Here is a 25,164-nt window from a genome sequence, read left to right as displayed (position 1 = left end):
GACTGTAGGAGGAAACCGGAGCACCCGGAGGAAACCCACGGGGAGACCATGCAGACCCAGCACAGACATTGACCCAAGCTGGGAACCGAACCTGTGGCCCTGGCGCTGTGAAGCAGCAGTGCTAATCACTGTGCCACCGTTGTAAGTTGACAATTACATTGACGAGCAGTGTTAAGATGCATTAGAAAAGTTTGAAGCCACATATCAGGCCACAGCTGATTCCAGTAAGATCTTATCTACCAGTTTTGTCAGATGGTTGCCCAAATAAGGAAGATCAAACTACTCTTATTTATTAACCGGTTGTTATAATTTTAAAATGTACCCCAAGGCAATTTTTAAACCTCTCATTTGACCATTAATACAGAAAGACATTTCTCTGGTTAAAAAAATTGCAAGGTGCAAATATCTGTTTTTATTGCCATTGGTTTTGTGAACTCTACATGTACATACGATAGTGAGTCAGAATTAGTGGAAATTCCCTCTATTATACTTGATGTACTTGGATCAAATACATTAGCACAGTACCTGACTGAAAGGTTGCGTCCATATATGATGAATATTTCCAGTGTTCTAGGTCAAAGTCTTTGCTGACAATGGAATTGGGAAGAGATTCCTTAATCTGCTGTTTGAGGGGGTCATTAGTTTCCATGAGCTGGGACAGATGGCTCCATACGAATGAGCCCACTGCAAAGACAAATTTAGTTGTGAAATGATAAAGAATGATTCACATTTTAACATACTATCCGCAATGCAATTCTGAAAGCCAATAAGATTATTTATTATTGTAACAAGTCGGCTTACATTAACACTGCAATGAAGTTACTGTGAAAATCCCCTAGTCGCCACACTCCGGCGCCTGTTCGGGTACACTGAGGGAGAATTTAGCATGGTCAATGCACCTAACCAGCACGTCTTCGGACTGTGGGAGGAAAGCGGAGCACCCGGAGGAAACCCACGCAGACACGGGGAGAACGTGCAGACTCCACACAGAACCAAGCCGGGAATCGAACCCGGGTTCCTGGCACTGTGTGGCAGCGGTGCTAACCACCGTGCCACCGTAAATCTATTTAGAACAGGTTTGTTCCAGGGTTGGTTCTTCCAATCGGTTCACCTTCCTGAAATCAGATTTGGCAACTGAACTATTTCTAAATGAATTGAAAGCACTTCTCATTTAACTAATGGTGATAACTTTTTAACAATGTTGAAATAAATGGCCACTGAAAGTAAATTCTGAAAATCATCATTTGTTCTGAATAACTAACTGACTCCGCAGAAAATAAATTTGAATTCAGTATAGGGTGAATCAGATTGTTGCTGGATAAATGGAAATGAAACATTATGAAGCATTTCCATCCGCACATTACTTAATCACAACCTTCATTGTATTCTTCCAACAATAGGTCCTGATGGTAACTTTCCTCTGCTGAGTCTCAGATGAGGGGGAACAGTTAAGAACATAAGAACTAGGAGCAGGAGTAGGCCATCTGGCCCCTCGAGCCTGCTCCGCCATTCAATAAGATCATGGCTGATCTTTTTGTGGACTCAGCTCCACTTACCCGCCCACTCACCATAACCCTTAATTCCTTTAGCGTTCAAAAATTTACCTATCCTTGCCTTAAAAACATCCAACAAGGTAGCCTCAACTACTTCACTGGGCAGGGAATTCCACAGATTCACAACCCTTTGTGTGAAGAAGTTCGTCCTCAACTCAGTCCTAAATCTGCTTCCCCTTATTTTGAGGCCATGCCCCTTAGTTCTAGTTTCACCCACCAGTGGAAACAACTTCCCTGCTTCTATTTTATCTATTCCCTTCATAATCTTATATGTTTCTATAAGATCTCTCCTCATTCTTCTGAATTCCAATGAGTATAGCCCCAGTCTACTCTGTCGCTCCTCATAAGCCAACCCTCTCAACTCTAGAATCAACCTAGTGAATCTCCTCTGCACCCCCTCCAGTGCCAGTATATCCTTTCTCAAGTAAGGAGACCAAAACTGTACACATTACTCCAGGTGTAGCCTCACCAGAACCTTATACACCCAAGACAGAGAGGGGAACATAACCAGGCCTAAAATCTGCCTGACAACTATTCTAAACTGTCAGTGACAAGAGCACCTTGCCCAAGCCAGTAAGGTCCGCTTTAAATATGTAACTTGGGCTCTCATGAATTCAGCAAGGTCCAATCTGCCATTTTAACCCAGGATCCAAACAGCGGGGCAGACACAAAGGCAAAATATTGCAGATGCTAGAATTGGAGACAAAAACAGACAATGCTGGAAAATCCCAGCAGGTCTGATACAGCATTGGTGGAGAAAAAATAGAGCCAACGTTTTGAGTCTGGACGAACCTTTCTCAGAGCTGGGCAGACATGGCTGGTTAACTAGGCCAAACCTGCCACAAACACCAGCTTGGGGCAGAAGTGGTTCCCTGCCCTGGGTTCCTATCCTCCCCCTCCCAGAACATTCTGATGGGACTTGCATAGAGAACCGATCCGAAACATTCCAGGAGCTGGCCTCCTGTTCCATTAGTCCCGCTTCCGGTCACCAGCCAGGCCGCGATTCGCAGGGATCGGGAGGGAGTGCAATCTTGCAAGTATGAATGGCCTTGGGAGGTGTGATTTCTCTGGGCCTCAGCATGCCTCAGGTCACTTGACCTGGCCATGTCCCCTCCCATGTGCTGATCCGACAAGAGATAAGGCCTGGATAGAGTGGACATGGGGAAGATGTTTCCAGTAGAAGGAGAGATTGAGATCCGAGGGCACAGCCTCAGAGTAAAGGGATGACCCTTTAGAACTGAGATGAGGAGGAATTTCTTCAGCCAGAGGGTGGTGAGTCTATGGTGAATCATTGCTACAGAAGGCTGTGGAGGCCAGGTCATTGCGTGCATTTAAGACAGAGATAGATAGATTCTTGATTGGTAAGGGGATCAAAGGTTATGGGGAAATGGCAGGAGAATAGGGTTGAGAAAATTATCAGCCATGATTGAATTGTGGAGCAGACCTGATGGGCCGAGTGGCCTAATTCTGCTGCTATATCGTACGGTCTTATAAAAATCGGGGCCAGCGCACCAATTTGAATGTGATCGAGTTAAAATGTCAGATTCAGTCTGTTCCTTTACACTTTGTAACTTTCCCAAAATGATGAGGATTATAAATAAAAAATAAAACACATTCATTTGAAACATACAACAAATATTCAGTTTTGTAATAAAACCAACAATATTGTGAAGAGGATTTGGTTGGACTATTTGAAGTGAGATCCAAACGCTTCAATGTAACAAACATCACCAGAAAAGGTTACTTTAAAACAAAATTATTAAGTTAAAGAAATGAAAGTAGACAAGTGGTGATAAGTGACATTAGCACATTTACAAATGAACTAACAATAAAAAGGGAATAGCCACAAATGAACGAGCAATGTGTAAGATCTACTGGCAGCGTCTCGCCAGTAATGATTTAAAATGCTGGTATTTGGCGCTTTATTGAAATTTTATAAATGTATCAACTTGCCAACCTTGACTGGACCTTTCATTCTGTAGAGTGAGTCCCACTGTTTCAAAGAGCTGGGGGCTGGGACATTTCATTAACGTGTAGTAAGCAGCAATCCGAAGTTCGACATCTTCATCGCTGGTTTGATAGAGTTGAACTAACACCGTACGCTAAAAACACAAACAGCATCACTGAGGTGACAAGGATATTTGAGGAAGGAGGGATCACATCAGACAAAGGAAACAAAGCACAGAAACTCAACATTTACAGCACAGTTAGAGGCCATTCGGCCCATTGTGTCCATGATAACCGAGAAAGAGCAATCCAGTCTAATCCCGCCTTCCACTTCTTGGTTCGTAGCCAACTCGGTTAAAAAACTTCAAATATCCGCATATTATTTTAACTCTGGTGAGGCTTTCTGCCTCTGCTAACCTGCCAAGTCACTGAAGTTCCAGACCACTTCCTATGGTTGAATAGGTTTTTCCCGAACTCCCCTTGAATGCTTATACCAACTGCTTGAAATCTATGCCTCCTGCATACAGGGTAGACCATTTCGACAGAGATGGGGAGACATTTCTTCACCCAAAGAGTGGTGAGCCTGTGGAATTCATTACCACAGGAAACAGTTGATGCCAAAACATTGAATGTATTCAAGAGGTGACTAGATATAGCACTTGGGGCGAATGGGATCAAAAGTTATGGGAAGAAAGCAGGATTAGGCTATTGAGTTGGATGATCAGCCATGATCGTGATGAATGGTGGAGCAGGCTCGAGGGGCCAAATGGCCTCCTCCTGCTCCTATCTTCCATGTTTCAATGGTCATTGACCTCCCTGCTTTGCTCCTTCCTATTCACATTTTCCAGGGCTCTCTGAATCAGTTCATGAAGTTCTGGGTTCAGGTCTCCCTCCAGGGCCCAAGCACAGAAATGAAGGCTGACACTCCAGTGATGTGCTGCACTTTCAGAGGAACCATCCTTCAGAAGAGATTATGCTTAGGTGAATATAAAAAATCCCACCGTATTGTTTCCAGAACAGCAGCAAATTTATCCCCTAGCCAATACTGACCCAAAATCACAGATTACCTGGTTATTCCCACATTGCTGCTTGTGGGAGCTTGCTGTGCACAACTTGGCATTACATCACAGCAGTGACTTTACTTCAGAAATAACTCATTGGCCATACCACACTTCTCACTGGTGAAAAATGCTCCCTAAACGCAAGTCTTTCTTCCTTTAAATTAAATCTTCCTCAGCCTCCTCTCATCCAAAGGAAACAACTCCAGCCTATCCAATCCTTCCTTATATCCTAATCCTTAAATTCTCCATTCATGGCACAATCCTTATCAAATTCCTCCATGCCCTCTTGAATGCAAGCACATCCTTCCTGTATTGCAGTGACTAGAACAGTTCTCTATCAGAGAATCACTACAGTGAGAAGAGGCCTTTTGACCCACCGAGTCTGCACCAAATCTATGACAAAGTGTCTCCCCCAGGCCCTTTTCGATGCCCTTTCCCATAACCCCACACATTTACCATGGCTAATCCACCTAATCTACACATCTTTGGAGACTTGGGGCAATTTACCATGGCCAATCTACCTAACCTGCACATCTTTAGATACCAAGGGGCAATTTACCATGGCCAATCCACCCAACCTGCACATCTTTCGGACTGTGGGAGGAAACCGAAGCACCCGGAGGAAACCCACACCAATATGGGGAGAATGTACAAACTCCACACAGACAGTGACCCAAGGCCGGAATTGAACCTGGGTCCCTGGCGCTGTGAGGCAGCAGTGCTAACCACTGTGCCGGCGTTGGACTGGGGGAAACACAATAAGAGTTTTAACAACACCAGGTTAAAGTCCAACAGGTTTATTTGGTAGCAAATGCCATTAGCTTTCGGAGCGCTGCCAACCAGGTCTTAAAGATACAGACAATGTGAGTGGAGGGAGCATTCTAATCAGTATTCTGTAACTTGATTTTGTGTCTCTGTGCCCTGTTTGAGAGCAGATTTCCACTCCATCTGACGAAGGAGCAGCACTCCGAAAGCTAATGGCATTTGCTACCAAATAAGCCTGTTGGACTTTAACCTGGTGTTGTTAAAACTCTTACTGTCCAAACTACTAACCCAGTGTCCCAGCAGACTTGCTTTATGTCTAGCCAGAGAGGCGTCACTCCACATGGAGCAGGGCAGGAGACAGATCCCAGATCGGCCTGAGACAGAACATGAATTGAATCCATGCTGTTGGCATTATTCTGAGCTACCTCGCCAACTGAGCTAACCAGCCCAGCACAGGCTTGCTTTACGCTCTTATGAGCAAGTTAACAAAGAAATCAAATTAAAGTAACAACCCCTTAAAGGGACACTGTAACAAGGGAGGAAATGTTTAAAGGAACCTTAATGAATTAAATTGAATTGTTGTTCCCAGGGTGAATGAAGCACCCCATCTCCCCCGGTGCCCACAGGGTTAATAAAGTCTTTCCTTGTACTCTTTTGAGTAACACCTATCAACAAAATGGGTAAATTGACAAATCAACAAATAAAATAGTGGTAGACCCTTAAAGGGGCAGATTTGCTTTATATGTGCTCTCAGTCTCAAATCAAACATGACCTGTGTATCTTAAACAACATAATCAACCTACCGTTAACATTCCTCCGTGCTCCCCAAATCCATCATCTCACTGTTTCCCAGATCAAATCCCATTTGCCACCTCCCTTCCCACCTAAATAGACCATTGAGATATCTTCCTGAACTCTATAGCTCACTATCAAACTACATGGCTACCTTATGTGTTATTTGTCAACTTAATATCATTTACACTTGATTCTAAATCATTGATATACAAGCAAGACTTCCAGTACTGCGCTCTGCAGAACTCCAGCAGAAACTTTCAGCTTTCTGGTCACAAAAACATCCATTAACCATTACTTTTTGCTTCCTGCCATTGGACCAAGTTTCGATCCAACTTGTCACTTCTCCGCAGAGTTCGTGACTTTTTCATTTTCTGACCAAGCGCCCATCTGAGAGCTTGTCAAAATTCTCACTAAAGTCCCTGCAGACTACGCCCAACATGTTACCCCCAAAACATTCAATCAAGTTAATCAGACAAAACATCCCTTAGCAAATCCAAGCTGCCTGTCCTTGATTAGGCCGTAGCTTTTCAAAGGATGACGTATACAGCCGCACAGCTTTTTCCAGTAATTTTCCCAGCATTGAGGTTAGGCTGAATGGTCAGTAATATATTCCCTCTACCCATTCCTCTTTGTTCAAATAACAGTACAATGTTAATCGTCCTCCAATCCTCTGGCACCACACCCATGCCAGAAAGGATTAGAAAATGGTCAGAATTTCCGCTACTTCTTCCCTTAGGCACGGTATAGAAACATAGAAAAACTACAGCACAAAACAGGCCCTTTGGCCCCACAAGTTGTGCCGAACATATCCCTACCTTTTAGGCCTACCTATAACCCTCCATCCTATTAAGTCCCATGTACTCATCCAGGAGTCTCTTAAAAGACCCTATTGAGTTTGCCTCCACCGCCACTGACGGAGGCTGATTCCACTCGCCCACCACCCTCTGTGTGAAAAACTTCCCCCTAACATTTCCCCTGTACCTACCCCCCAGCACCTGGTGGCACAGTGGTTAGGACTGCTGCCTCACAACGTCAGGGACCCAGGTTCAATTCCAACCTTGGGTAACTGTCTGTGTGGAGCTTGCACGTTCTCCCCGTGTCTGCATGGGTTTCTTCCGAGTGCTCCGGTTTCCTCCCACAGTCCGAAAAACGTGCGGGTTAGACTGATTGGCCATACTAAATTGCCCCTTAGTGTCAGGGGGATTAGCAGGGTAAATGAAGGGGTTACGGGGATAGGGCTTGGGTGGGATTGTGGTCAGTGAGGACTCGATGGGCCGAATGGTCTGCTTCTGCACAGTGGGGATTCGATGGAGGAATCTGGGATACGTTTCACCTGGACCTGGAGACTTATCTACTTTCAAGGATCACTTTAATATTTTCTTCCTCACTATTATTATCCCATCCCCCAATATTTCACACTCCTGCTCCTTAACTACACTGTCTACTTCATCCCTTTATTGTGGGAACAGATGCAAAGTATTAAGAGCCATGCTCACATCTTCCACTCCCACACTAGTTACCTTTTTTGACCTCATTGACTCTACCTCTTCATTTGTTCTTTATAAAAAACATCCTTGTGTTTCCCTTGATGTTACTTGCCAATATTTTTTCAAGCCTTTTCTTTCATTTCCTTTTCCATTTAATCTCTGCACTTTCCATATTCCTCTAGGCTTTCTGCAGCGACATGAGCTTTCTTTTTTTCTTGCCGAATCTTTCTCTTTTCGCTGTGGCTTCTTGGGTTAGAGTGGTGACAGAATGGGGTTTAGAGTTGGGAGTTCTCTCCTTTTCCTTCGTGACAGCATATTTTTTCTGAACCCTTTTCTTATCTCCTCCTTGAATGTCTCCCACTGCTCTGACACTGATTTACCTTCAACTAGCTTGTTCCAGTCAGTGCACTTGAACTTAGCCCAGTCCATCACTCAAACCAGCCTCCCACCCATTGACTCCATCTACACTACCCACTGCCTCAGAAAAGCAGTAAGAAGTTTAACAACACCAGGTTAAAGTCCAACAGGTTTATTTGGTAGCAAAAGCCACACAAGCTTTCGGAGCTCTAAGCCCCTTCTTCAGGTGAGGAAGAAGGGGCTTAGAGCTCCGAAAGCTTGTGTGGCTTTTGCTACCAAATAAACCTGTTGGACTTTAACCTGGTGTTGTTAAACTTCTTACTGTGTTTACCCCAGTCCAACGCCGGCATCTCCACATCAGAAAAGCAGCCAGCATAATAATAAGGATATTATTAAACTAGAACGAGTGCAGAAAAGATTTACTAGGATGCTACTGGGACTTGATGGTTTGAGTTATAAGGAGAGGCTGGATAGACTGGGACTTTTTCCTCTGGAGCGTAGGAGGCTGAGGGGTGATCTTATAGAGGTCTATAAAATAATGAGGGGCACAGATCAGCTAGATAGTCAATATTCTGGTCACCCTATTATAGAAAGGATATTATTAAACTAGAAAGAGTGCAGAAAAGATTTACTAGGATGCTACCGGGACTTGATGGATTGAGTTATAAGGAGAGGCTGGATAGACTGGGACTTTTTCCTCTGGAGCGTAGAAGGCTGAGGCGTGATCTTATAGAGGTCTATAAAATAATGAGGGGCACAGATGAGCTAGAGAGTCAATATCTTTTCCCAAAGGTAGGGGAAGCTAAAACTAGAGAGCATAGGTTTAAGGTGAGAGGGGAGAGATACAAAAGGATCCAGAGGGGCAATTTTTTCATCCAGAGGGTGGCGAGTGTCTGGAACAAGCTGCCAGAAGTAGTAGTAGAGGGGGTACAATTTTATCTTTTAAAAAGCATTTAGATAGTTACATGGATACGATGGATATAGAGGGATATGGGCCAAATGCGAGTAATTGGAACTAGCTCCGGGGTTTAAAAAAAAGGCCGGCTTGGACAAGTTGGGCCGAAGGGCCTGTTTCCTTGCTGTAAACCTCTATGACTCTATAACCAAGCACCCCGGACATACTCTCTTCCACTTTCTTCCGTCGGGAAAAAGAGACAAAAGTCTGAGGACACTTGCCAACCAACTCGAGAACAGCTTCTTTCCTGCTGCCATCAGACTTTTGAATGGACCTACCTCGCATTAAGTTGATCTTTTTCTACACCCTAGCTATGAATGTAACATTACATTCTGCACTTCCTCCTTTCCTTCTCAATGTACGGTATGCTTTGTCTGTATCGCTCGCAAGAAATAATACTTTTCACTGTATACTAATACATGTGACAATAATAAGTCAAATCAAATGTGATGTCTCAGTTGAGTAAAATTGGCCTTTCCCCAGTTTAAAGTTTTTAGTTTTTCTTATTCTTTCCAGAGAGGTGGGCATCGCTGATTAGGTCAGCATTTGTTGTCCATCTTCAATTGTTCTTGAGAAAGTGATGCTCAGCCACCTTCTTGAACCACTACTGTCCATTTGGTGTAGGTGCACCCAAAGTGAAGGAACTGTGATATATTTCCAAGTCAAGGTAGAGGGGAACTTGCAGGAGATGATGTTTCCACATGTCCACAACCTTTGTCTTTCTAGATGGTAGAGGTTGCAAGTTTGGAAGGTGCTGTTAAAAAAATTGGTGAGTTGCTGCAGTGCATCTTGTAACCTTTCTTTTTTTTTTAAACCTCACTCTCAACTCTGTCTCAAAACTCTGGAAACAGGAGTGTTGAGTTAATATTCCGGTCCTTCCTTAAGCTATGTTTCATTAATAGTTATGTCATCATCATTCCAAGTGTTCATCTGCTTTAGTTACCAGACACCACACTATGAAATGTCTGCCACTAATCACTCAACAGCTCCTTCATTGTCGATATTCCAGCCTTTGTTTTACCGAGTTTTCCTAGTCACTTAATAATTTCCTGCCTAATATTTCCAGCTTCTCGCCTTTCCAAATTCATACTCAGGCTGCCATCTCCCTGCTAAGATAGTTTAAACTAAAGTACTAGCAATCTCTCCACCACCACCATCACCCCTACCTGATTTGGATCTTAGCCCTGTTGAGGTGCAACTTGTCTGTCCCGTGTGGGCGCCACCACCTTCAGAACCAGTCTTAATGTCCCAGGAATCTAAAGCCCCTTTTTCCTGCACTCCCTCTCCAGTCAAGCATCCATTTGCTTCATCCTCCTGTTACTGTACTCACTAGTGTGTGTGCAAAGATGGAGGAATCCAGGAATTATTAGCTTCGAGGTTCTGCTTTCTATTTTCTTTCCAGGCTGACTAAAATCTAGCTGGAGGATCCCATTCCTCTTCCTATCTACGGAATCATAGAATCCCTAATGTGCAGAAGCAGGCCATTCGACACATTGAGTCTGCACTGACTGTCCAACAGAGCAACTTACCCAGACCCTATCCCCGTAACCCCATGTATTTAATCCCCTTAACCTGCACCTCATGGGACACTAAGGGGCAATTTAGCATGGCCAATCCACCTAACTTGCGCATCTTTGGATGGCAACATCTTATGTCATCGAATCATTGAATCCCTACAATGCAGAAGGTGGCCATTCAGCCCATTGAGTCGGCACCAAAAACAATCCTACCCAGGCCCTATCCCCATAACCCACATATTTACCCTACTAATCCCCCTGACACCAAGGGGCAATTTGGCATGGCCAATACACCTAACCCGCACATTTTTGGACTGTGGGAGGAAACCTACACAGACATGGCATTGGCAATGATATGGACCATGACCTCAGACTGTTCCGCCTGCTCCCATCCCATTCAGGATGGTTGGCAATCGCTCAGTGGCATCCTTCACCCTGGCACCAATGAGGCAGCCTACTATTCTAGAACCAGGAGCGAGATTCTCCGGCTGCATGCACCCCAAGACCAGAAATTCCCGTTGGCGCTCAACAGATCTTTAAATGATCCCGCCAAATTTTCTGTCTCGCCTGTTACCATTCCCGCAGCGGGTGAGACAGGAGAATTACGGCCCAGGTGTGGGGCTAGAGAAGTACCTATCCATTCCTCTAACCACAGAATCCTCTTTCACTGTTGCTTTTCTGACCTTCCTCCTACACCCCTTGTACAGCTGAGTCACAGATAGTGGTCATGCGATGGCCTAGCGGTATTATCGCTAGACTGTTAATTCAGAAACTCAACTAATGTTCTGGGGACCTGGGTTTGAATCCCACTACGGAAGATGGTGGAATTTGAATTTAATAAAAAAATATCTGGAATTAAGGATCTACTGATGACCATGAAGCCATTGTCGATTGTCGGAAAAACCCAAGTGCTTCACTAATGTCCTTCAGGGAAGGAAATCTGCCATCCTTACTTGGTCTGGCCTACATGTGTCTCCAGAGCCACAGCAATGTGGTTGACTCTCAGCTGCCCTCCAAGAGCAACCAGGCATGGGCAACAAATGAATTAAAAATGCACTTGGCTCCCCTTTACCTGTCTGCAAAAGTGAATTAGTCAGTTAGGGGGTGAAACACGCTCAGCAAACTCTTGCACCTGCTGTAAGTTCCCACTTGTCCGCTTGGCAGTCACCCATCTCTCCTGCACATAGGGAGGTCGCCTCGAGAAATTAGCTATCGCCTAGCTCTCAGCCTCCCAGAAGCACCATGGCGACACTGGCTGCTGCTGTAAACTCTGAAACCGGAGCTCGTTCAGCCGATGACACTGTCTGGACACGTGGTTGTCCGGGACACAAGAAGCAAGAATGGAGAACTTGCAGAATGTCGGAATGGTTTACGTAGACATTTCTACAAAGCTAAAATCCACAGTACACTTACTGAATCAAAATTCAACCAAGGACAAAAACTCTTCCCCATGAAGTTCAATGGGAATCTAATCAGATGTGAAACGTGATCTTACATTAGCTGCACAGGGAATGCGTCTAAAGGCGTTGATGGCTGCAAGTCGCACATTGAGCAGATTGGTTTTCGACTGCACACACTTATTCAACGTGGGAATCTGAGCATCAGCAGCAAGACCAGCATTTCCAATCGCTTTCAGAGAGATCAGCACCTGCAGATTATATATATTAAAAAAAAACTTCCATCATTCACATCCTTTACTGACACAAAGAAGTGAACTTTAAACAACATTACGGAGCAGTTCATCCCAGAATGGAGTTACTCAGACACGACAGAACATTCGGATTCATTGACCTCGTGTTTGTCAGAATCGTCAGAGCACTTCGGAAAGTCAGGCACAGGATTTTCAAACCATTAAGAGGTTGGAAAATCACGTGTGGTGGGACTGTTATGAGCCTCTCAGTTGCAGTTCAGTGAAGGAGACACAAATTCTGCTTCTTCATAAACTGCTTTTATTTCTTTGACCCAATTCCACATATAATTCTCTACCAACACCCAGTGCCACCTGTAGCCCCTTTATATTTCAGTGACTTCTACTGAATAACTGACATCAAATTAGGACTTAATTGGAAGGTCTGTTAACCCATTCCTAACAGGGACAGTGGCAGAGTGGTTAGCACTGCTGCCTCACAGCGCCAGGCATCTGGGTTCAATTCCAGCCTCAGGTCACTGTCTATGTGGAGTTTGCACGTTCTCCGTGTCTGTGTGGGTTTTCTCCAGGTTCTCCGCTTTCCTCCCACACTCCAAAGATGTGTGGGTAAGGTGGATTGGCCATGCTAATTTGCCCCTTAGTATCAGCGGGATTAACACGGTAAATATACGGGGGTAGGGCCTGGGTGGGATTGTTGTCAGCGCAGGCTCGATGGGCCGAATGGCTTCCTTCGGCACCGTAGGGATTCAATGATTTCTGCCCTGCACTTTCAGGAGTCAGGCTCCCTACTAAGGGCATGTAGTCAGAATGCTTTCTCTGCTGTGTTGGAGCAGTTACCAGGGAGCTGGGATACAGATTCCTAGAACAGTACCATCTAGTGTTCAGGCTAACTGCTCACTTGTACTGAAATGTGTCTGTTACATTAGCTAAGTGCAAGAACTGAGGGTGGCCTACAAAGCAGGCAGAGGCTCTTCAAAGCTCTGCAGTTCTCACTAACAAGAGCTAAGAAGTGAAATGTTTATCATTCACGGACGAGTGAAATCCAATTTCAAAATTAACATTTATCCTCCAGGGTCTCTAATCTCAGTTGTTTGGATTTAATATCAGTTGTTTGGATTTAGTATCAGTTGTTTGGATTTAATATCAGTTGTTTGGATTTAGTATCAGTTGTTTGGGTTTAATCTCAGTTGTTTGGATTTAATATCAGTTGTTTGGGTTTAATATCAGGTTTTTGGGTTTAATATCAGTTGTTTGGATTTAGTATCAGTTGTTTGGGTTTAATATCAGTTGTTTGGGTTTAATCTCAGTTGTTTGGGTTTAATCTCAGTTGTTTGGATTTAATATCAGTTGTTTGGATTTAGTATCAGTTGTTTGGGTTTAATATCAGTTGTTTGGGTTTAATCTCAGTTGTTTGGGTTTAATCTCAGTTGTTTGGATTTAGTATCAGTTGTTTGGGTTTAATCTCAGTTGTTTGGGTTTAATCTCAGTTGTTTGGGTTTAATATCAGTTGTTTGGGTTTAATATCAGTTGTTTGGATTTAGTATCGGTTGTTTGGGTTTAATATCGGTTGTTTGGGTTTAATCTCAGTTGTTTAGGTTTAATCTCAGTTGTTTGGGTTTAATATCAGTTGTTAATATCAGGGATTTGTTCCCAGGAGCAGGCTGAGGGTAAGAGAGTGGGTTTTCTGACTTTAATTAATTATTTATTTTTTTGTTTCCTTACACTCTTATTAACTTTTCACTGTCTTACTTGACATAAAGTGTCCAGTATGAGTGTGAAACCAGTGTGTTGTTCCCAGTGTAGGATGTGGGAGGTCCTGGAGGCATCTGGCCTCCCGGACATCCACATCTGTGAGGGGTGTGTCGAGCTGCGGTTCCTGAGGGACCGTGTTAGGGAGCTGGAACTGCAGCTCGAGGATCTTAGGCTGATGAGGGAGAATGAGGAGGTGATAGACAAGAGCTATCATCAGGTGGTCACACCAGGGCAACGGGAGGAGGCCAAGTGGGTGATGGCCAGGAAGGGTAAGGCTAGGGTGGTTGAGAGCACCCCAGTGGATTTGCCCCTGCACAACAAGTACTCCTGCTTGAGTACTGCTGGGGGGGACAGCCCGCCTGGGGGAAGCAGCAGTGGCCGTGTCTCCGCAGTGGAGTCCAGCCCTGTAACTCAGAGGGCTAAGGAAAAGAGGAGGAAGGCGGTATTAATCGGGGACTCGATGGTGAAGGGGACAGACAGGCGTTTCTGCGGAGGTAGGCGGGATTCTCGCATGGTGGTCTGCCTCCCTGGGGCCGGGATCCAGAATGTCGCTAGTCGCGTCCCGGAAATCCTGAGGTGGGAGGGAGAGGAGCCTGAGGTAGCGGTACATATTGGTACCGCTGATGTGGGTAGGAAGGGAGAAGGGGTCATGAAAAGGGAGTACAGGGAATTAGGGAGACAGCTGAGAAAGAGGAAAGCAAAGGTAGTAATCTCAGGATTACTGCCTGTGCCACGGGAAGGTGAGGGCAGGAATGGAGTGAGGTGGAAGATGAATGTGTGGCTGAGGGACTGGTGCAGGGGGCAGGGATTCAGGTTCCTGGACCATTGGGACCTCTTTAGGGGCAGGGGTGATCTGTATACAAAAAACGGGTGGAACTTGAATCACACGGGGACCAATATCCTGGCCGGTAGGTTGGCTAAAGTTACTGGGGAGAATTTAAACTAGATAGGTTGGGGGGAGGGGAGCTAGAAGAGTTGACTAGGATCAAGGAACTAATTGATGGGGTGGAGGATGCAGGGGTAAGGGGAATTACAAAATTAATGGTAGAGGAGAGGGTGCAAGTGAATGAAGGCGGTAATTTAGATAAGGGAGTAGAGGGAGAGGGTGTTCGCGACTCATCAAAGCGGGTCCAGATAAAAGCTGGAATAAGGACACTTTGCCTGAATGCACGAAGCATTCGGAACAAGGTATATGAGTTGATGGTGCAAATCAGCACGAGTGGGTACGATCTAGTGGCCATTACAGAAACGTGGCTGAAAGGTGACCAGGACTGGGAGATGAATATCCAGGGGTATCAGGCGTTTAGGAAGAATAGACAGGAAGGAAAAGGTGGTGGGGTCGCGCTATTAATAAGAGATAATATCAGGGTAGTACTGAGGGATGACATAGGCTCTGAGGAACAAAACGTGGAATCGTTATGGGTAGAGATGAGGAATAGTAGAGGGAGAAAGACACTAGTAGGTGTGGTATACAGGCCCCCAAATAATAATGTTGAGGTGGGGAGGGCTATAAACAAGCAGATAAGGGATGCGTGTAAAAACGGAACGGCAATAATCATGGGGGACTTCAACATGCACATTGACTGGCAGACTCAAGTCGGTAAGGGTGGAATGGAGGAAGAGTTCTTAGAATGCTGTCGGGATAGTTTCCTTGAACAGCATGTTACGGAACCGACGAGGGAACGAGCTATTTTGGATCTGGTATTGTGTAACGAGGTAGGTAGAATTAAGGATCTTATTGTGAAGGACCCTCTTGGGTCTAGTGACCACAATATGGTCGAATTTCTGATTCAGATGGAAGAGGAGAAAGTTTGGTCCCAAACCAGTGTCCTCTGTTTGAACAGAGGGAAATATGATAGGATGAGGGATGAATTGGCTAAGGTAGACTGGGAGAGCAGGCTGGCAGGTAGGATAGCTGAGGAACAGTGGAGGATTTTTAAGGAGATCCTTTTCAGTTCTCAGCAAAAATATATTCCAGCAAAAAACAAGGATTGTAAGAAAAGGGAGAACCAGCCGTGGATAACGAAGGAAATAAAGGAGAGTATTAAAATAAAAACAGCTGCGTACAGAGTGGCCAAAAATAGTGGAGAAACAAGTGATTGGGAAAAATTTAAGAAACAACAAAGAGAGACTAAGAAAGCGATAAAGAAAGGAAGGATAGACTATGAAGCTAGGCTAGCAATTAATATCAAAAATGATAGTAAAAGTTTTTATAAATATATAAAAAGGAATAGAGTGGCTAGAGTGAATGTTGGACCCTTGGAGGACGAGAGGGGGGAGTTAATAGTGGGAAATGAGGATATGGCTGAGTCTTTAAATAAGTTTTTTGTGTCGGTCTTCACGGTGGAGGACACAAATAGTTTGCCAAATATTAACGATAGAGGGTTGGCAGCAGGAGAAATACTTAATACAATTAATGTAACCAGAGAGGCAGTGCTGGGTAGACTAATGGGACTGAAGGTGGACAAGTCCCCGGGTCCGGATGGAATGCATCCCAGGGTATTGAAAGAAATGTCAGAGGTAATAGTGGATGCGTTAGTGATTATTTATCAAAACTCGTTGCATTCTGGGGTAGTGCCGGTTGATTGGAAAACGGCTAATGTTACGCCGCTGTTTAAAAAAGGAAGGAGACAAAAGGCGGGTAACTATAGGCCGGTCAGCTTAACGTCTGTAGTAGGGAAAATGCTGGAATCCATTATTAAGGAGGAGATAGCAGGGCATCTGGATAGAAATGGTTCGATCAATCAGACGCAGCATGGATTCATGAGGGGAAAGTCGTGCTTGACGAACATGTTGGATTTTTATGAAGATGTGACTAGGGCGGTTGATGGAGGAGAACCGGTGGATGCGGTGTTTTTGGATTTCCAAAAGGCGTTTGATAAGGTGCCCCATAAAAGGCTACTGAAGAAGATTAGGGCACACGGAGTTGGGGGTAGTGTGTTAAAGTGGATTGGGGACTGGCTATCCGACAGGAAGCAAAGAGTCGGAATAAATGGGTGTTTTTCCGGTTGGAGGAAGGTAACTAGTGGCGTGCCGCAGGGATCGGTACTCGGGCCGCAACTATTTACCATTTATATAGATGATCTGGAGGAGGGGACGGAGTGTAGGGTAACGAAGTTTGCAGACGACACAAAGATAAGTGGAAAAGTGAATCGTGTGGAGGACGGAGAAGATCTGCAGAGAGATTTGGACAGGCTGAGTGAGTGGGCGAGGATATGGCAAATGGAGTATAACGTTGAGAAATGCGAGGTTATACACTTTGGAGGAAATAATAACAAATGGGATTACTATCTCAATGGAAACAAATTAAAACATGCTACCGTGCAAAGGGACCTGGGGGTCCTTGTGCATGAGACGCAAAAGCCCAGTCTGCAGGTACAACAGGTGATCAAGAAGGCAAATGGGATGTTGGCCTATATTGCGAAGGGGATAGAATATAAAAGCAGGGATGTCTTGATGCACCTGTACAGGGCATTGGTGAGGCCGCAGCTGGAATACTGTGTGCAGTATTGGTCCCCTTATATGAGGAAGGATATATTGGCATTGGAGGGAGTGCAGAGAAGGTTCACCAGGTTGATACCGGAGATGAGGGGTTTGGATTATGAGGAGAGGCTGAGGAGATTGGGTTTGTACTCGTTGGAGTTTAGAAGGATGAGGGGGGATCTTATGGAGACTTATAAGATAATGCGGGGGCTGGATAGGGTGGAGGCGGAGAGATTCTTTCCACTTAGTAAGGAAGTTAAAACTAGAGGACACAGCCTCAAAATAAAGGGGGGTCGGTTTAAGACAGAGTTGAGGAGGAACTTCTTCTCCCAGAGAGTGGTGAATCTCTGGAATTCTCTGCCCACTGAGGTGGTGGAGGCTACCTCGCTGAATATGTTTAAAGCGCGGATGGATGGATTCCTGATCGGTAAGGGAATTAAGGGTTATGGGGATCAGGCGGGTAAGTGGTACTGATCCACGTCAGATCAGCCATGATCTTATTGAATGGCGGGGCAGGCTCGAAGGGCTAGATGGCCTACTCCTGCTCCTATTTCTTATGTTCTTATGTTCTTATGTCTCAGGGTGAGTTAGCACATTAGCCTTTTTACCTCCGATACCTAGATTGAATCTACTTAGACTGAAAGTATTTTCTATGAATTATAAAGGGTCCTGTGAGAATACAAGGAGTTTCAGTCCAGTCCCTAGTAAGTGGAGGCACAAAGCCAGCACTGTTTGAACAAGTTAGCAATGGACGCAGGGAAGCGATGGGAATGACTTCTTCATATGCTCGCTTTCGGCAGCACATATACTAAAATTGGAACAATACAGAGAAAATTAGCATGGCCCCTGTGTAAGGATGACACACAAATTCGTGAAGCGTTCCAAGTTTTTGTTTTGAGTGGCACAGTGGTTAGCACTGCTGCCTCACAGCGCCAGGGACCCGGGTTCAATTCCGGCTTCGGGTCACTGTTCTCCCCATGTCTGTGTGGGTTTCCTCCGGGTGCTGCGATTTCCTCCCACAGTCCAAAGGTGTGCAGGTTAGGTTGATTGGCCATGCTAAATTGACCCTAGTGTCAGGGGATTGGCAGGATAAATGTGAGGGATTGCGGGAATAGGACCTGGGTGGGATTGTGGTCAGTGCAGACTCGATGGGCCGAATGGCCTCCTTCTGCATTGTCGGGATTCAATGATATCCACATTGATGCAGCAGGACTGATCTGGAGAAATTATGGTGAAGGTAGAATTATGGGGTGGTAATTCCTACAACATATCAGAGTGACATATTTATATTGCGTGTCGTACTGACACTCTCCAACTTCAGATCCAATCATTCCAGAAAGGTTTCGCTGCACTGGTGTGTTTTTTTCAAAGTAATCTCAACTCAATCTATTCACTGAAAAAATGATGCTTTAATTCCTTCAGATGGTTTTTCAAATAATTAAGAGAGAAGGGGATATGCAAGCATTCCACTCCCATTGTAATATATCAACGCTGTGTCCATGCTTTTAGCTGCAACAGCTTATATACTGTACTTTGCATTTCAAACATTTCATCCAGCTGTATTATTTATTAAAGACATTTACATTGGATGCCCAGTGAAGTTTAAACACTCGCTCACAAAGAATGTTGTTCAGTCAGTGGAAAGTAGTAAATCCTTGATTTCACATTTTAGGTCTCCCAACTCAAAAAAGAACAGAAAATACTGGAAGATCTAGGAGTAAGTTCTCCTCTCATTACCTCACAACTTTAAAGAGCAAATCTTGCGAACAATCTCCCTTCCACAAATAGAAGAGTGAACTAAAATTAGCACGACTGTGCTTTTTTTAAACTTCTAATAGAACCTTAGGGCAGCACGGTGGCGCAGTGGTTAGCACTGCTGCCTCACAGCGCCAGGGACCCGGGTTCAATTCCCGGCTTGGGTCACTGTCTGTGTGAAGTTTACACGTTCGCCCTGTGACTGCGTAGGTTTCCTCCGGGTGCTCTGGTTTCCTCCTACAGTCCGAAAGACGTGCTGGTTGGGTGCATTGGCCATGCTGAATTCTCCCTCCGTGTTCCTGAACAGGCGCCAGAGTGTGGCGACTAGGGGATTTTCACAGTTACTTCATTGCAGTGTTAATGTAAGCCGACTTGTGACACTAATAAATAAACTTAAACTCCCCTGATTCTATCGGCGCTGAAATCTGCCTCACGCCAAATATTAATGACATGCTTAGCATGGGCAGTGAGGTAGACTGGCACAGGAGGTGACTGGCGTGGGGGGGCGGTGTCCCGATGTCCATGGGGCGGGTGGGGGGGGGGCGTCTGGAGATCTCTGAGAGATCGGGGTGCCTGCGCAATGGCGCACTAAGCCGGCTTTCCTATCCTGGCACATTTTTCTGCACCAAGCGTAATAGGATTAGGTCTCGTAGCTCGCCGAAAAAACCCGCGTGATTCTCTCCTGTTTTCTCACTCGTTCGGCATTTGGAGTTTATTTTCGTAAGATCGCACCCAAAATAATTCCTACCAGGAAGAAAATCCTTCTAAAGATGGTTCTAACCCAGCAGAAGAGATCGGCAAGGAAGTGTTCTGATACCGGAACGCCGGGCGGAATTATGGGAATGGAAACATCGCTGGGCAGGTTTGGTTGAAATCAGAAAATACCTTCACTGGTCTCCAGATTAACACATTCCAGTTGCTTGAGTACGAGACAGCTGGTTTATTAAATTCCTATCTGTTTAGTAAGTATTATTCCTTAAAAATGTACTTGGTGAACACATCTGAAATATAAAAATGAATTTGGTCTACAGGACAAATTGTATGTGTAATTCGAGTTGGAGAAGATCACACGCCTCCTGCATCCTGACAAGACTTTTGAACCGCACCGACCTCCTCAGAAGACAAACACGGGACACGGTGGACAGAGTACCCTTCGTCGTCCAGTACTTCCCTGGAGCGGAGAAGCTACAGCGTCTCCTCCAGAGCCTTCAACATGTCATTGATGAAGACAAACATCTCGCCAAGGCCATCCCCACACCCCCACTTCTTGCCTTCAAACAACCACGCAACCTCAAACAGACCATTGTCCACAGCAAACTACCCAGCCTTCAGGAGAACAGTGACCATGACACCACACAACCCTGCCACAGCAACCTCTGCAAGACGTGCCGGATCATCGACACGGATGCCATCATCTCACGTGAGAACACCATCTACCAGGTACACAGTACATACACTTGCAACTCGGCCAACGTTGTCTACCTGATACGCTGCAGGAAAGGATGTCCCGAGGCATGGTACATTGGGGAAACCATGCAGACGCTACGACAACGGATGAATGAACACCGCTCGACAATCACCAGGCAAGACTGTTCTCTTCCTGTGGGGGAGCACTTCAGCAGTCACGGGCATTCAGCTTTGGATCTTCAGATAAGCGTTCTCCAAGGCGGCCTTCACGACACACGACAGCGCAGAGTCGCTGAGCAGAAACTGATAGCCAAGTTCCGCACACATGAGGACAGCCTAAACCAGGATGTTGGATTTATGTCACATTATCAGTAACCCCCACAGCTTTCCCCCTGATCTTGCAGAATCTCGCTAGCTGTTCTGTCTGGAGACAATACACATCTCTTTAACCTGTGTTGAATGCTCCCTCCACCCACATTATCTGTACCTTTAAGACCTGGCTGGCTGTAGAGATTTGCATTCTAATTAGTATTCTGTAACTTGATGTTGTGTCTCTGTGCACTGTTGGAGAACAGATTTCCACTCCATCTGACGAAGGGGCAGCACTCCGAAAGCTTATGGTATTTGCTACCAAATAAACCTGTTGGACTTTAACCTGGTGTTGTGAGACTTCTTACTGTGCTTTCCCCAGTCCAACGCCGGCATCTCCACATCAAGACTTTTGAATCCATATTGTTGTGAAATCTATGCTTAACTTAATGGGGAGAGTTAGGGACATCAACTCCTGACAGACCTTGGGCGGCACGGTGACACAGTGGTTAGCACTGCTGCCCCACAGCACCAGGGTCCCAGATTCAATTCCAGCCTCGGGTCACTGGCTGTGCGGAGTCTGCACGTTCTCTGTGTCTGCGTGGGTTTCCTCCAGGTGCTCTGGTTTCCTCCCACAGTCCAAAGATGTGCTGGTTAGGTGGACTGGCCATGCTAAATTGGCCCTAATGTTAGGGGGGTTAGCAGGATAGATGCATGGGGTTACGGGAATAGGGACTGGGTTGGATTGTGGTTGATGCAGACTCGATGGACCAAATGGCCTCCTTCTGCACTGTGGGGATTCTATGCTCTGCGTTCTTACGTTCCTACGACCTCATGTGTCTGTGACGGGTGACAAACGGCACTAAAACCTGGTCCTGGGCCCGGGAGTGGAGTGCTATGGAAGGCTGGTGACCCAGCAAGCGGACAGGGAGAGGACACAAAGGGGAGAGGGACAGGGAGAGCACCCAAAAGGGGCCGGGAGAGTTCCCAAGAGACCCAGAAGGGAACAGAGACATGAAATGGTCAGAGTCGAGTTAAAAGAGAGAGGAGCAGAGACACAGGCTCCAAACAGGAAAAGGACTGTGGGGAGAAGACTTTGTGAAAAAGGTAGCTGAAGGTTGGTGACTCTGTGGGGCATAGGTACCCTTTCGGTGCAGTCGTGTTCCACTTGGCACTGTTGAAGGTCTAAAGTTGTAGCTGTAATTTGGTGCTTAAGTGGGAATCCAGGGGAACGGGGTGGGCCGTAGTTAATGCTGTCCATTGGAGTGACTCCTGAGAGAATTTCCAGGATAGATCTTGGAAGACGAAGATTGGCATTTCCCATGACAGAAACAGAATTTCAGAGAGATTGGTTGACTCAAGGGGGTGATTCTCCCATCCCGTTCCATTAAAATATTAGCGCAGTGGTCTGGGAGATTCCAGCGGGATCAGTGCTGGGCCTCCTGGCCCGCGAGCGTCTCCCAGAGCCGGATTTCCGGCGGCGTCAGTTCCGCACCAGAAGTTGGCGGGGAGGCGCATAAATTATGGTAATGCTCATTACCATGTATTTTAAATCCCATTAGCGGGCCCGGGATTGAAGTCTCCGGGCCAGCTAGCATCTCCCCCTCCTGCCAGAGTGGTTCACTCCTGCAGGGATTACTATAGCTTCCTGCTTTCAGGGAGCTGGCGGCCCAACTCCACTGGAGTGAAGGGGGGGGGGTTCATCAGGGCTGCCAGAGGTTCGGGCGCCGGAGTGGGAGAATGGTGCTGCTTGGGCATTGGCTCCTTGGCAGTGTCAGCCTGTGCATGGGGGGGCCAGTGATCCCCCATGGGTGGGTGGAGAGCTGGCATTGCGGGAGTTGCAGGGCTGGCCAGCGATCGAGAATTGGTTAGGACTTGGTTAGGCCACATTTGAAACTTAGAATTTTTGGGGGGAGAATTCCACCCACAACATTTGCTGACGTCTGGGTGGGTGAGAAACCCATGGACTCGGTCTTGTTCACATGTACCATTTACTGTGGTGAGATGAGGTTGACCAAAGCTGGCTTGTTAATTGGCGCACATCTCATACTTACCCTGAGTGTTAGAATGTTTATCTTTCTGACCTTGGATAATAAAGTTTATTTTTGTTTGTTCAAAATCCATGGAATCTTGTGACTTTATTCACTGAGAAGTACAAAGAACAATACAGCACAGGAACAGGCCATTCGGCCCTCCAAGCCTGCGCCGATCACATTGTCCTATCTAGACCAACCGCTTGCATTCTTTTATTCCCCGTCTGTTCATGTGTCTATCCAGATAAGTCTTAAATGTTGCTAACGTGTCTGCCTCAACCACCTCACTTAGCAGTGCATTCCAGGCCCCCACCACCCTCTGTGTAAAAAACTTTCCCCGCACTGAATCTTTCCCCCCTTACCTTGAACTTGTGCCCCCTTGTGATTGTCATTTCTGATCTATACCCCTCAGAATTTTATAAACTTCTATCAGGTCGCCCCTCAGCCTCCGTCTTTCCAGGGAGAATAATCCCAGTTTATTCAATCTCTCCTCATAGCTAATACCCTCCACACCAGGCAACATCCTGGTAAACCTCTTCTATACTCTCCTCAAAGCCTTAATATCCTCTGGTAGTGTGGTGACTAGAATTGTATTCCACAGTATTCCAAATGTGGCCTAACCAAGTCTTAAATGTCAAATTTTGTCTACGTTATTGGTCCTTAACCCGATCTTACCAAAAACCTGGGTGTCTGGCCAAGGATTACAACAATAAAAGGACTAGAAACACAACCTTCCGGCATGTTTTATGCTGCTGGCTATCGAGTGCAAAGACATGTAGATATTAAACCAATGTGAGACAATGACCGGAACATTCCAGCTGTTCACACCAGATTTCCCAGCAGGGTGAGGTGGAATCAATGGGAAATCCCATTGATAGCAGTGGAACCAGAAGATCCCGCCACCAGCCAACAGCACGCCACCTCCCACCGTGAGAAAGATACCACGGGGAGGCAAGAGAATGCTGCCCATTGGCATGTGTTTAGTCTCAATTTGGAATGTCAGCTACGACTCTCACCAACTTTTACAGATGCATTCTTTCTGGTTGTACCACAGCTTGGTATGGCTTCTGCTCTGCCCAAGGCCGCAAAAAACTACAAAGGGTTGTGAATGAAGCCCAATCCATCACGCAAACCACCCTCCATCCATTGACAGTGTCTACACTTCCCGCTGCCTCGGAAAAGCAGCCAGGGTACTCAAGGACCCCGCGCACCCCGGACATTCTCTCTTCCGCCAGGAAAAAGATACAAAAGTCTGAGGTCACGTATCAACTGACTCAAGAACAGCTTCTTCCCTGCTGCCATCAGACTTTTGAATGGACCTACCTCTACACCCTGGCTATAACTATAACACTACATTCTGCACTCTCTCCTTTCCTACTCATGAATGATATGCTTTGTCTGTATGGCATGCAAGAATACTTTTTACTGTATACTACTACATGTGACAATAATACATGTGACAATAATACGTCAAATATTATTCTACCACTTGATTTAACTCTGATTGAGGTTTGACAATTTTATGTCAATTTTAACATGATGTTCTCCTTTTGTTTCACCGTGCGTTGAAATAAATTCCCTTTCATTCATCTTTCTTAGTTAAAAGGAGTGGGAGTGGGCCTAGCAGAGTCACTCTTAAAGAGAGCCAGAATTTTCCCGTCCCGCCTGCCACGGAAATTGTAGCTGGCGGGACATGGACCATGCAAAGGTCCGCTGATCTTGGGTGGGATTTTCCGGTCTTGGGGTGAGTGCAGCTGGAAAATGGCCTGCTTCTGTGCTGTAACCAATGACCCTGTATGTTTAAAAATACACTCCCTTAGCAAGATTGTCATGGTAATAGTCCTGAGTAAAATATTAGATTCTATTCTCTGCAAACATATTAATAAATATTAAGTATGAGAATTACAAATGGGAGGACGGGGGTGAGGGTACAGCATTATAAAATACGACCGGCTTGTAGCTGTACAATTCGACACATATTCAGTCCTACCTTCTTCCTTAACTCAGGTTCCCGTGTTCGACAGTTTCCTTGTAAATAACCTTCCAGAACCCTCATGACCTCCTGCACCTCGGGTATTACTTGACAGCTGTTGTTTTTTGAACAGAAGTTATGAACCAGTGAAGAGACTCCGAGAAAAGTTGGTGTCCTTGCCTCTGGTGATCTTAACAGAGCCTGCGAATTAAATTCATCATTGGGTAATCAAATGGGACGGAGTAACACAGTCATTGTTACAATGTTCCCTTCCTCACCTCTGTGAGCAGAACTCATCGTATGCCTGTTCCATAACTAATTAATATGAGAGACTTTCAAAATGGCTCCTAAATAACCTGGATACCCTG

The 25,164-nt window shown here is 45.6% G+C and overlaps 1 protein-coding gene and 1 non-coding gene across 2 annotated transcripts in view; one reads left to right on the top strand and one right to left on the bottom strand.

The window, feature by feature from the left end:
- LOC144510916 (apolipophorins) overlaps positions 1-25,164 on the bottom strand; it is a 209,673-nt gene that overhangs the window by 103,002 nt on the left and 81,507 nt on the right. The window contains exons 11-14 of the mRNA XM_078240973.1: positions 24,815-24,997; positions 11,933-12,085; positions 3,511-3,655; positions 526-684 (exon numbers count right to left, since the gene is read on the bottom strand). Of these exons, the coding sequence (XP_078097099.1) occupies positions 526-684; positions 3,511-3,655; positions 11,933-12,085; positions 24,815-24,997 (640 nt within the window). The remainder of the gene's footprint in view (positions 1-525; positions 685-3,510; positions 3,656-11,932; positions 12,086-24,814; positions 24,998-25,164) is intronic.
- LOC144510976 (U6 spliceosomal RNA) lies at positions 18,104-18,211 on the top strand. The gene has a single exon (XR_013500726.1). It is a non-coding gene; the product is annotated as a U6 spliceosomal RNA (small nuclear RNA).

The sequence above is a fragment of the Mustelus asterias genome, chromosome 23, assembly GCF_964213995.1.
Source record: "Mustelus asterias chromosome 23, sMusAst1.hap1.1, whole genome shotgun sequence".
In the NCBI taxonomy this organism is placed as follows: domain Eukaryota; kingdom Metazoa; phylum Chordata; class Chondrichthyes; order Carcharhiniformes; family Triakidae; genus Mustelus; species Mustelus asterias.
Note: the sequence above shows the minus strand (reverse complement) of the source record. Positions and strands in the feature narration are given on the sequence as shown.